The following is a 9,856-nucleotide window of genomic DNA, read 5'->3' as shown; positions in this document are numbered from 1 at the left end:
GGCTCTCTCTACCATGCTAGAAAACTACTAACACCCGAAAGTATCCTGTACCTCTATAAGGCCACCATTCACCCATGTATGGAATATTGCTGTCACATTTGGGCTGGTGCATCAGCTACTAGTCTCTCGCTCCTAGACAAGGTTCAAAAGAGAACCGCCAATCTGATAGGCCCTGAACTGGCATCTAAGCTTCAGCCTCTGTCCCATCGACGAAATGTTGCATCCCTCTGCCTGTTCTACAAGTATTTTAAAGGTGAATGCTCTGGCAAACTGCAGACACTTATGCCCCCACGACGTAGACACCCTCGACAAACCCGACAGGCAGCTAAATCCCACCCCCACACAGTAGAGATCCCTAGATGTAAAAGATCTTTCTACTCCTGTAGTTTCTTCCCCAGAACCGCTAAACTCTGGAATTCTATTCCAGGTTCCTGTTTTCCAATTGTACTGACATGCAGAAGTTCAAGTGTAACGTGAACCAACATCTTGCTGCCCAAATCCCAACATAGTACCCCAGTAGTTGTTGCCACTGATAGTAGCCCCCTACACCAAAGTGGCAATGTGCCTTGCTTGGAGTGAAAATGTAAAAAAAAAAAAAAAAAAAATATATATATATATATATATATATATATATATATATATATATATATATATATATATATATATAGAGAGAGAGAGAGAGAGAGAGAGAGAGAGAGAGAGAGAGAGGGGGGGATTTGATCGAATAACCAAGTGAAATAGATGGTCTTTATACTACAATTGTACCGGTTTTTCTTATTTAGCTAATTCTTTTTTTCTCTTTCGCACTTTTACATCTACGTAATAGAAGTCCCTACCCCTCTAACTACAACAACAACAACAACAACAGCAACCAAGAATAATTTCTATTGTTTTTTGTTTGTTTGTCTATATCTTGTTCCTTTCTCGAACTTGCGTTCTAAGTTCTTCGCTCGAATGTTCTGCAATGTCTCTTATTTCTGTCTTGAAGCGCGAAAAATATCACGCACGCACAAGTCGATCCTTCGCGTCTCTCTCTCTCTCTCTCTCTCTCTCTCTCTTCTTTTCTTTATTTTTCACATCATAGACTTATGAGTGGGTTCTCATAACCTCTCCCCCCCCTTCCTCGTTTAAACGTAACAACCACAGGCTATACTTTCTCCCGCCCCCATCTGTCCCTAACTATGAACTCGGCCTCCAACACCCCGTCTGATTTGATTAGCACAGCACATTTCCTGGCTAGTTTCAATCGGGAACCTACGTGGCTGCGAACTCGAAGTGTCGGACGAATAAATCTTAATGTTTTCGTCCGTGTCTATTGCTCTAATCTAGGAAAAAGAAAAAAAAAAACGGGAAGAAAGAAATACTTAAAAGTTATAGAAGTAATAGCAGTTGCAGCGAAGAAATTATAACAAAAACAACACCAAACTTCGTTCTCTTTTAGCACTACACACTCGACGACAGCCACGTCTAAGAGTTTCTTACGAGGGCGATGTAAAGTAACAAAAAAAAAAAAAAAAAAACAATATGCATTCTATACCGATATTCACTTCCACAATATCTTTAGCTCTAATCTTAATGGTCAGCCTGGATGCCCCTGTGGTTTCATTCGGGAACGGCTTCGTCTCGTCTATAAAGGACACATACGATCTTTTGTATAATAAAGGGATCGAGGCCTACGCGAGCCAGCGCTGGTTCGAATGTCTTACACACTTAAATGGGGCACTCACCGACTATCGGGTTTACCGGAGTACGTTGGTCACCTGCAAGAGGGAATGCCGGAAGAAATCGTCGACTGACGATGGTGCATTGAGCACGAAAGCCCGACTGTCTGAGATGCAGATTTTTTTCCGGATTCTTAAAAGATCAAATTGTATCCGAAAATGTAAACAAACTCACTTCGGAAACAGGCCTGATGTCTTGGCTAGCAAATCTATCGAAATCGAATTTGAATCACGGAAACCTTATGATTTTTTACAGTATTGCCATTACAAGGTAAGTTTGAGATTTTATTTAGGTATTTTTTTTTTTTTTTTTTTTTTACAAAGGCATCACCACATTATACAGGGCCAAGAGGCCACACAAGGATAAGGGTTAAAGAGTGTACAGTAGAAGTTGGTATTATTTAAGGTATTATTGTAGAATAACATTCAGCTAAATGCCCCTGAGATTCTGCGTTATATATATAAAGGCGATTACGTAGGAACTTCCTGAAAAAATATATATTTTAAAATTTAGAGCAGAGGCATCAGTTTTTTTTTTTTTTTTTTTTTTTTTTCGCATATAAATTTAACGTAAAATGATCAGTTTCCGGGCGATGAGGGTAGTTAACCATTTTTGCTTTGCTATGGCAGATAAATTCTGTGTGTTATGAGAGGAGGGTTTTACTTTAAGCGATTGTGAACTTGCCACTCGGACTTAGGGTTAGTGGTAAAAACAACTTTAGTTAACCGCTCTAAAATGTTAGAGAGGCCAGAAAAGTAGGAATTTTACGTTAAATGAAACTTATTTCCTACTTTCAATTCTAAAATATTTTTTTTTCTTTCCACCTAGTTTTTCAGGGTGTTCACGACGGGTAACATGTTAAAAATATTGAATTTAATTTTTATGGTGTGGGTGGGTGAAGCTGATGATGTTAATCTACAAATTTGTATTTATTTATAAAAAAAAAAAATACTGATTTGCGGGTGCTCAGTCACCATCGTCGTGTGGTCACCACGGCTACGGCTCTGTAATGAAGTGGAACCTCGTACGAAAAAGGTTATTATTACTTAATCGTTTTAAAATCTAAATGTATTTATATTCTGCCCATTTACTTTTAAAATAATATGGCCAACATTATAAACCTTATAATAAAAGTTTTATTATAAAACTACAAGTATTTATGAAACGCAAAGAAAGTTGGGATCTTATGTAAACTTCCGGATTTTATTTATTTTTTACTTGGACAATCTTTAGTGACGAGAGAAAATGTTTTTATAATTACTAGATGAAAAAGAAAACTAAAGTATAATATATGTAAGACGAGTGATTCAATAAAAACACCAAAATAAACTTATTTCTTAAATAATTAGTAACGTTTTAAACTTTAAACGTAACTAAAATTCCATGTATTTTGAAAGTATCAAAATTGCTAGTGAGCATTTTATTTTTATATTGTTTACGAATTAAATATGTCGATCAAACTCTTATTCAACTTATAACTTTGCATTCTTGTAACCATTTTACGTAATGTGAAACGTATGTTTACTTAGTGTTGCAACTTTTAACAAATAGAAAATACCAATTTCTGGCAATTTATAAACGTAATAAAAGTACGTTTATGTTCCGACTGACAAATGTTTTTTATTCTGATGAAAGTGCTTATACAAATGGATTTTTTAATGTCCTTTTAAGCAAAAACAATATTATTTGCTGAATTATCATGTCGAAACTAGTAATATATCCGAAAATTACGAAAATTCATCAAGTAGAACAACTACTGTTGTGTTTTAGTAAAAAAAAAAAAAAAAAAAAAAAAAAAAAAAATTCGCTGTTGGACGCCATTACGACGTAATCTAAAATATGTCTTTTGGGTTATGTCCCCTGTTTTTACACTCTTCGCGGTCTACTCTAAAACCTTTACAAGAAATTCAGTTTTCCATAAAAATTACGGTACTTATGCACTTTTGTTACCGCTCTGTTTTTAAATAGTTTTTTTTTCTCGGTTAAATTCACATTTCACGATATTTTATTTATTAAATTGTTAGGTGAAAGCACAGAATAGTTACAAAACACCCTTCCCATGTTAAGAATGGCTTTCAAAATAATAACGTTATTTCGGCACGATAACAAAAATGCATTAAGTACCAAAATTACTTTTGATGAATTTTTGTAATTTTGGGTAGATTACTATTTTGGACATGACAAGTAATATTGTTTTTGTTTAAAAGGACATATTTAAAAAATCGATGTGTCAATTCTCTTAAAAAAGCACAAAAATAAACACTTGTGCATTTTAACATCCCAGTGCAAGTTTAGAAAGCTGTTCTTAGCATTGGAGGGAGAGGCCTTTAACTCTTCCCTTTCTGCTTAATCAAGTTTTAGTAAAAATAAATATTTAAATAAATAAACTGGGCGAGTTTACTCGTACGCGTGAAACACCAAAATAAAAACTCGACCGAAAAATATAGTCACCATCTTAAACAAGACTAGCTAAGGAAGAACGATGAGTTAAGTTTATAATCCTATCTTAAAGTTGAGTTATCATTCTCTCAGAACTAGTTTCGTTATCGACTGCTTTGAGATAGCCCCTATATTTTTCGAACGAGTTTTAATTTCGCCGTTTCATATGTACGAAGAACTTAGTGTTTTAGGTCGCTTTAATTTCTATTTACTAAATCGTTGTTGTATTTCACAAAAAGTTGTTAGGGTTAAAATATTTTTAGTCTATCAAAATAAAGTTGAAATTTCATAAATAAATGAAATAAGTTGAAATTTATTCTTATTTAGAGAGGACGGTAATTGACCTTAACCATAAGCAAAAAAGAAAAAGTTGTTTCATTTAATATTCGCACCGGCTACTAATTAACTGGGTTAATTGTTTACATTAACTGCAACTCAACATCCACCTTTAGATTGATGACATAGAGGTTTTCCGGTATGCTGAAAACGAATATCACATTCAGGTTTGGGGCAGACAAGCAGTTTTCTGGATATTAAGACATTTTTCCCAATGTATTACTTCATGAATTTCAGTGGCAGTCGCCATTCTTAACATGGGGAGGTGGTGTTATACCATATATGCCATTAGTCGAGAAAAAAAAATGTCGCCAGTGGAAACAAAGGATTACATTGGATAATAAATGTCTTAATACACAGAAAACTACTTGTATGCCCCAAATTTAAATGATATTCGTTTTCAGCATAAAAGTCGTCAATTTTACGATGAATGATGAGAGTTGAAGTTATCACCACTGACTGTTCGGCGACGACTTCGCCATTTCCGGTTTGTTCCGTGATTCGTAATCTGAAACATTCGGGTCGATATGAGTCTCCTATAGAAGTATGGGATTTTTTTTTTTTTTTTTTTTTTTTTTTTTTTCAAAGTTTCATAAATGGTGATTTCTATTTAGTACAAAAAGTTTGTTTGGAAAGTGCTTCTGCAGTTTCCGAACCGTGCTATATATATATATATATATATATATATATATATATATATATATATATATATATATATATATATATATTAATTGTTTTCTTTTTACAGTATCTCTTAAAGTGTTAGGTGAAAGTACAAACGTTATTTCAGCATGGTCCGTAAACTGCACAAGTAAAAAAAATAAGTAAATAAAATTGATCATCAAACCAAATAAAAAAAAAAAAATAAAAAAAATGTTCATTTGGGTTGATTTCTTGTCAAAACTTTGAAACTTTTTTCGTTGTCCCGGATTGTTCAGTCTCCAAGAAAGAACAACCATTTTTCTCCAATAACGTTGTATGAATGAGATCAAAAATAGAATCCCCATTTCTAAAATTGGTAATAATCATTGAACTGGCATCGATCCATTCGCTTCTACTGATCAGCTTCCAATAAAGAACCCCCCCTGCTCTCTATTATTGATTATCTATGAATTGCGAGATGAAGAATTCGACATCTTTTTGCCAACGTCGACAATCCGTTGCCACAGCAGCATCGACGAATGTTCCCTTATCGACCAAAGTCGATTTCGAAATATAGAAAAGAATCCTAAAAAATCGATCAACCATTCTTAATAGATAAAGATAAATTTGTCATGTTTAAAAGGTTTTTAAATTGATATCATAGAGAAATGATTTTTTGGTCGTAATTGTGATAACTTTTGAAAAAGTCGACGTGCACTTTTTTTTTTTAACTCTTGCGAAATCTTGATGACTCAGCCATTTTTGAAACCCGTTAAAACTCCTGTCTTACACACCTCCGCCTCTCTCTCTCTCTCTCTCTCTCTATATATATATATATATATATATATATATATATATATATATATATATATATATATATATATATACGTACCATTAAATTTTTTTTATTTATACTAGCGGGGCCTGTAGAAATTCCACAGCGGATTCTTTCAATCTTTCATATATTGATGTTGGCATTCTGTGGATGTTCAGCGTCCACGCCCTGATATTATTGTAGCTATTTTGTTAAAGTATTTAATTAAGCTAGCAAGGAAGCCCAGCCAGCACAGCATAGCCCGGTCGTAAAATACGCTTAAAGATGATATTTTAATTTATGCAGATTTCGTATATATTATTATAGTCAATTTTCTATCGATTTTTATATATTATAAAGTTGTAATTTCAAAAATAAAAAATGTACCCATATGACTTGAGTATTAGCTTGAACCAAAAGTTATAAAGAATTCTTGGTAAAATTATTTATTACAAGAAATGGAAGGTTATAACAATTAAACGATAGTCACTCGGAAGAAAAAAGATGTAAGCGTGACACACAAAATAAAACACGCTATCGTTAAAAAACGACCCTAGTGTCTAACTCTGTCCCGTGGGGAGGCATTGTAAATAGGTATATCTATTTTCGGCACTTCTGCAGATTAATATCTGTCCGCAAATTTAGAAAGCCATTCTTAACACGAAAAAAAGGGGGAACTTTTTCTTTTTTAACTCTTCCCATCCCTTACTGCGAATGAAACTCTTCTAAAATGAAAACAATTTTCCGGTGGGATGTTAATCTGCAGAAGTGCTCTATTTTATTTTTGTTTATATACCTCCTATCTCTTACCTATAATCTCACTATTCATTGCAAAAAAACAAACAAAATATGTTCTTCACTAATCCTAAGTCCAGGTGGCGATATATATGATATACTATTATATAAAAAGAACTTTGTCTGAGAGTTCATTCCCTATAGACTCCGCAACGGCTGGGCCAATTTTTATTAAATTTCACACACACATTTTATGTATCTGGCAGTGTTCTTAGATAGGTTTTGTATCGGAATGACCTAAGCATCGATAATCGAAAAAAATCGATGAAAAAGGGAACAGGCGATTTTGACTAAAGTTAACACCTTATACAACCTAACATCACAAGTGCAATTGAGAAGATTTATTACCGCACAAGCAGAAGGGCCCGGCATATGAAATCAACAGTAGGTTCTTTGATATGAATGTTCCTGTTTAGAACACAATTAATCCATACTTGAGTTTTACATTTTAAAGTTTAATTCAAGCCATTATATAAAAAGTAATTTTATAAAATCAACAATAATTTCTCTAAAGTACAATGTAAACTATAATATTGCAGCTTCCTTCCGGTGCACCGTGATGGGGCCCCAACTAGAGCAGGCAATCAACCGATTTGATTGAAAAATTAGCGATTTCACCAATTTTGATGAGAGTAAAAATATGGGTGTGTGACACATTCATTGATCATCATTAGGACTAGGACAACAGCATATTCTTTTAATTGTTTTGACTCTCGAGTGTGTATCTGTTGATATTTTATATGCTTTTATAAGGAGTGGATGTGGTTCTCGGTTGATTGACTGTCTGTCGGATATATACTCGAGTCAAAACAATGAAAAGAATATGCTGTTGTCATAGCCTTAATCATCATTCAATCCTGGACAGCGTCAGGTCTCTCTGCTAGTGTGTAATATATAATATATATATATTAGTAATGGGATAGGTGTGTCAGAAATTTCGTGAAAAATAGTGAATAATTCCATTCCGTCTTTCCAAGCTTATAACTCCTCGAAAAATGTAATTCAAGCCCTAATTTTTTTTTTCAATTAAAGGAGCAAGGACCAAGGTTTCATTAAAAAAAACAAAAAACAAATAACGTGTTTTTTTTTTGTTTTTTTTTTTTTTTTTTTTTACAAAAAGGTTTTAAACTTCCGGACTTTACAGATAAATTTCTAAAAAAACACTACTTTTTTTGTTTTAAATTTGAATATATTATTTATTGACCCTTTTCTCTTCAATTTGTAATATATAACACTTTGGTGAGTAAATTAATTATTTACTTTTTAATAGACACTTGAAAATGGGGGGGGCGTGAATTAAAAAAAAAAAGCGTGTGTCTAAAATATTATATTCGGTTTATTGGAAAGAGCATAAAATTTCACATTGACCCTGAAAATATCGTAAAAATAGAATCAATAGAAAAATTTTGATAGATTTTTAAAGTTTAAAAATTGAAAAATATTGAGTTTGTAAAATTTATTACTGTTTTTTAAAAAATAAAAATATTTCTATTACTTTTAAAACAACGTAATTAGTTTATTTTGGAAGTATAATCCATAAAGAAAATAAACAACCCACTTTTAAAAGAGAAATTACGAGTTTTTTATATTTTATTCGCAGTTTCGTGTTAGGGGTGTCAAAAATTCCTACAAAAATTCTGATACACCTAGTGATGGGACGATTCCAATGTTTCCTGATTCCGATACAACTACCAATTCTGATTCTTTATAAATCTCTAAATATTTAAGTATAAAAGTGTTATTTTATCCCGATTACCGTAAAAAACATCTTAAATGTGCATATATTTTCTGGGTTTGTATTACTGTACACATAGATTCGAAAAAGTTGTCAAAAAACAAATATATAACAAATAAATGTTATCAAAGGTAAGATAAGTTACTTTTCTACCAAACTGGATATAGTTTTTGTGTTTTTATTCAATGTAACATATTTATTCAGCTCGAAAAACATACAGTGTTTACCGATGTATTGGAAAATTCAAGATGGCGTCTCACACCTTCTTTAACACGGTAAGTTTGGGAAAAGTTGTTATAAATAAAAAACTATACAAAATACTCTTAAAAACCCGCCGAATATATGTCAACCTATTTCATGGTAACATTTATTGTTATATATTTTAACAGTATTTTATCCGGTTTTTTATTTATAACACCTTTTCCCAAACTTACCGTGTTAAAGAGAGAATCAGACGGCATCTTGAATGTTCCAATACATCAGAAAATACTGTATGGTTTTCGAGCTGAATAAACATGTTAAATTGAATAAAAACACGAAAAATATATCCAGTTTGGTAGAAAAGTAACTTATCTTGCCTTTGATAACATTTATTTGTTATATATTTGTTTTTTTGAGAACTTTTTCGCATCTATTTGTACAGTAATACAAACCCTATTTTCTCAAACGTAAAAACACACTTATAAGGGGGTGAGCTGGAGATTTTAGTCTCACTGGAAGTTTAAATCAATAAATATTTATTTTATTATTACTACAAGCAGTGGAAGATGTTTCTTAAACCAAATAAAAAAGATAATTTAAGGAATTGGTTTTGGGCGTCAGAAAATAGGCTAAAATTTTTCCGATTGCAATGCAGATTCCGATATCCCCAAAAGCTCTGATTTTTTCCGATTCCCGATTTCGATTAATCGTCTCAACACTAATATATAAACAGGTGAATAATGACCAATAGACATAGAAAACTTCTGTGGTCACCGTAATTTGCAAAACAAAAAGACAAGGCGGTAAAATTGTAGGATAATTTTAGCATTTGTGCGTTTTAACATCCTGTTAGAAAGACCCCTTAAACATGGAAAGGGTGTGTGTTAACTCTTCCTTTCTCACGGACGGGGCTCTTCAAAACTGAAAAACAAAAAAATGCTCAAATGCACATTTGTCTTACACTCCTACTTAATCTTTGAATTTATACGAAATTTGTTGGGTCACCGGCAACAAGGGAAATGTGTGGAATATTCATGATTTCCTTTCTTCCTATTAGTAATACATTCCTTTGGAAGAATTTTGGGGCATTTTGTAGTATAAAGAATAGAAACGAAAAAGTGTTAAACTCTTCAACAAACAAATGTGTAACAAGAGTTTAATATAGTTTGCTT

The 9,856-nt window shown here is 32.6% G+C and overlaps 1 protein-coding gene across 4 annotated transcripts in view; it reads left to right on the top strand.

Annotated features, from left to right (window-relative positions):
• Nucleotides 1–889: 889 nt before the first annotated feature.
• The window catches only part of LOC145292869 (prolyl 3-hydroxylase 1-like), a 388,700-nt gene continuing 379,733 nt past the window's right edge, over nucleotides 890–9,856 (top strand). For all 4 annotated transcript variants that reach the window (XM_080138981.1, XM_080138979.1, XM_080138980.1 and 1 more), the window contains exon 1: nucleotides 890–1,992. In XM_080138981.1, coding sequence (XP_079995107.1) covers nucleotides 1,525–1,992 — 468 coding nt within the window. In that variant the 5' untranslated portion in view covers nucleotides 890–1,524. The remainder of the gene's footprint in view (nucleotides 1,993–9,856) is intronic.

Source organism: Euprymna scolopes, chromosome 14, assembly GCF_053919585.1.
Source record: "Euprymna scolopes isolate OS-2025 chromosome 14, ASM5391958v1, whole genome shotgun sequence".
Lineage (NCBI taxonomy): Eukaryota > Metazoa > Mollusca > Cephalopoda > Sepiida > Sepiolidae > Euprymna > Euprymna scolopes.
The sequence above is the reverse complement of the archived record's forward strand: the minus strand, read 5'-3'. Positions and strand labels throughout refer to the sequence as shown.